This window comes from Gossypium raimondii, chromosome 13 (genome assembly GCF_025698545.1).
Source record: "Gossypium raimondii isolate GPD5lz chromosome 13, ASM2569854v1, whole genome shotgun sequence".
NCBI classification, from domain to species: domain Eukaryota; kingdom Viridiplantae; phylum Streptophyta; class Magnoliopsida; order Malvales; family Malvaceae; genus Gossypium; species Gossypium raimondii.
In genome coordinates this window covers 21,407,741-21,410,172 of record NC_068577.1, presented here as the reverse complement: position 1 = coordinate 21,410,172, position 2,432 = coordinate 21,407,741, and the positions used below count along the sequence as shown (strand labels likewise).

Below are 2,432 nucleotides of genomic sequence, written 5' to 3'. Positions count from 1 at the left end.
ACACATTATCGTATTTCTGAGCTTCGTAAATCTATTGTAAAAACATCGGTGTAGCTTTCAACTCAGCTAAGATTGAACTGTCATCAATCATCGTCAATTGTGTCTTCAATGCTCTTAAGGAAAATAAAGATTTTCTACTTAAAGCATCAGCAACAACATTAGCTTTTCTCGGATGATAATCAATGATCAAGTCATAGTCTTTCAATAACTCAAGCCACCTGCACTGTCTCAAATTTAAATCTTTCTACGACATTAAGTACTTCAGGCTTTTGTGATATGTGAAGATATGACATTTTTCTCCGTATAAATGATGCTACCAATTCTTTAAAGCAAAAGCAATCACTGCAAGCTCTAAATCATGTGTTGGATAATTATTTTGTGCGGTTTTAACTATCTAGAAGCATATGCTATTACTTTGCCCTCTTGCATTAATACACATCCCAAACCATTTAGCGAAGCATCACTATAGATCACAAATTCTTTACCAGACTCTGGCTGAGCTAACACCAGTGCCTCAGTTAACAATCCTTTTAATTGAATAATGCTTTGTTTACATTTCTCAAACCAGTTGAATTTAACATCTTTCTCCAATAATCTCATCAACGGTGTAAAAATCATCGAGAATCTCTTGACAAATCTTCTATAGTATCCAACTAAACCCAAAAAACTTCTAACCTTAGATACATTTCTCGGAGGCTTCCAATCAACAACAGTTGAAATTTTGCTCGGATCAACTCTGGTGCTCTCGGCTGTTACAACTTGTCCTAGAAATTTGACTTCCCTAAACTTAGCATATAATTGCTTTCCTACAAGCTTTGCAAAATAATTCTCAAATGCTCGACATGCTCTGTCTAATCCTGTGAATAAATCAAAATACCATCAATGAATACCATGACGAATCTATCAAAATATGATTTGAAAATTCTGTTCATCAAATCCTTAAATACTGCAGGTGCATTAGTCAAACCAAATGGCATCACAAGAAATTCATAATGTTTGTATCTGGTCCTAAACGTGATTTTCGGCACATCTGAGTCTTTAACTTACAACTGATAGTAACCAGAACAAAGATCAATCTTTGAGAACTCTGTTGCACCTTTCAACTGATAAAACAAATCATCAATATGCGGCAATGGATACTTATTCTTAATCGTGACTTTGTTCAGTTGTCAATAGTCAATACATAATCACATAGATCCGCCCATTTTCCTAACAAATAAAACAGGTGCACCCCAAGGAGAAAAACTGGTTGAGCGAAACCCCTATCTATCAACTCTTGCAACTGTGCTTTCAACTCTTTCAACTCTATAGGTGCCATTCTATAAGGAGCTATCGATATCGGAGATGTTCCCAACACTAACTCAATAATAAACTCAACCTCTCTGATCAACGGAAACCTAGGTAATTCCTCTGAAAACACATCTGGATACTCACATACTACTGCAACCAATTCTAGCATCAACTTAAAAACTCTAGAATCAAATATGTAAGCGAGAGGCACATCACAGCCTTTTCTAACATATCTCTGTGCTGACATAGCCGAAAAAACATTAGACATGCTATCCAATCTATCTAATTCAATCTGAATCTTTTCACTGTTCTGACACTTTAACACAATAAGCTTTTGTCTATAGTTCACAACAGCATCATGCAGAGTTAACCAATCCATACCCAAAATCATGTTAAACTCATCAAATGGTAATAACATCAAATCGACCGAAAAGTTTCAACCCTAAATCATCAAAGGACAGTTTTTACAAACCTTATCAACTAACACATATTGACATAGGGGGTTCGTTACTTTAATCACAAATTCAATGGACTCAACAAGCAATTTCTTACTTGACACTAAATTTGTGCATACATATGAATGTCTTGATCCCGGATAAATTAAAGTAGTAACATCAGCATCAAAAATAGAAAATGTACCAGTGATAACATCTGGTGCTAAAGCTTCCTCTCGTGTACGGATTGTGTAAGCTCTAGCCGGTTCCCGTGCCTTGAATCTCATAGCAGAGTCCTTTGCCCCACTACGGCTATTACCCATATTTCTAGGGTTTCGTGGTGGTCTACCTCTTGCAGCTATGTTGCTCAATCAAACAGTCTAAGTCTTTTCTTTTTCAGGCCTCCCAAAGCAATATCGGGCAAAATGTTCATACGAACCACATTTGAAACACGCTCCGTCTTTCATCTTGCACTCGCCAAAATGTCGACGTCCACATCGTTGACAATCGAGATTATTGTTCTTAATGCTCCCAACGCTCACTATGGACGTAGCTTGAGGTTTTGAACTCACATGTTGTTTACCTTGGTCTCTACCAAAATATCCAAAATCTTTTGACTTCTTCGACGGCGACTGATATGATTTTCCCGCTGACCTCTTACCCGATTCACGAGCCTCATAATCAGCTTTTCTTTTAGTTTTGCTCAAT

The 2,432-nt window shown here is 36.9% G+C and overlaps 1 protein-coding gene across 1 annotated transcript; it reads right to left on the bottom strand.

Annotated features, from left to right (window-relative positions):
• Positions 1 to 390: 390 nt before the first annotated feature.
• On the bottom strand, positions 391 to 2,047 carry LOC128036147 (uncharacterized mitochondrial protein AtMg00860-like). Its single transcript, XM_052627035.1, has 2 exons — positions 1,930 to 2,047; positions 391 to 857 (listed from the first exon to the last, which is right to left on the bottom strand). Exons 1-2 carry the CDS (start codon positions 2,045 to 2,047, stop codon positions 391 to 393), a joined length of 585 nt encoding a protein of 194 aa, XP_052482995.1.
• Positions 2,048 to 2,432: the final 385 nt, after the last annotated feature.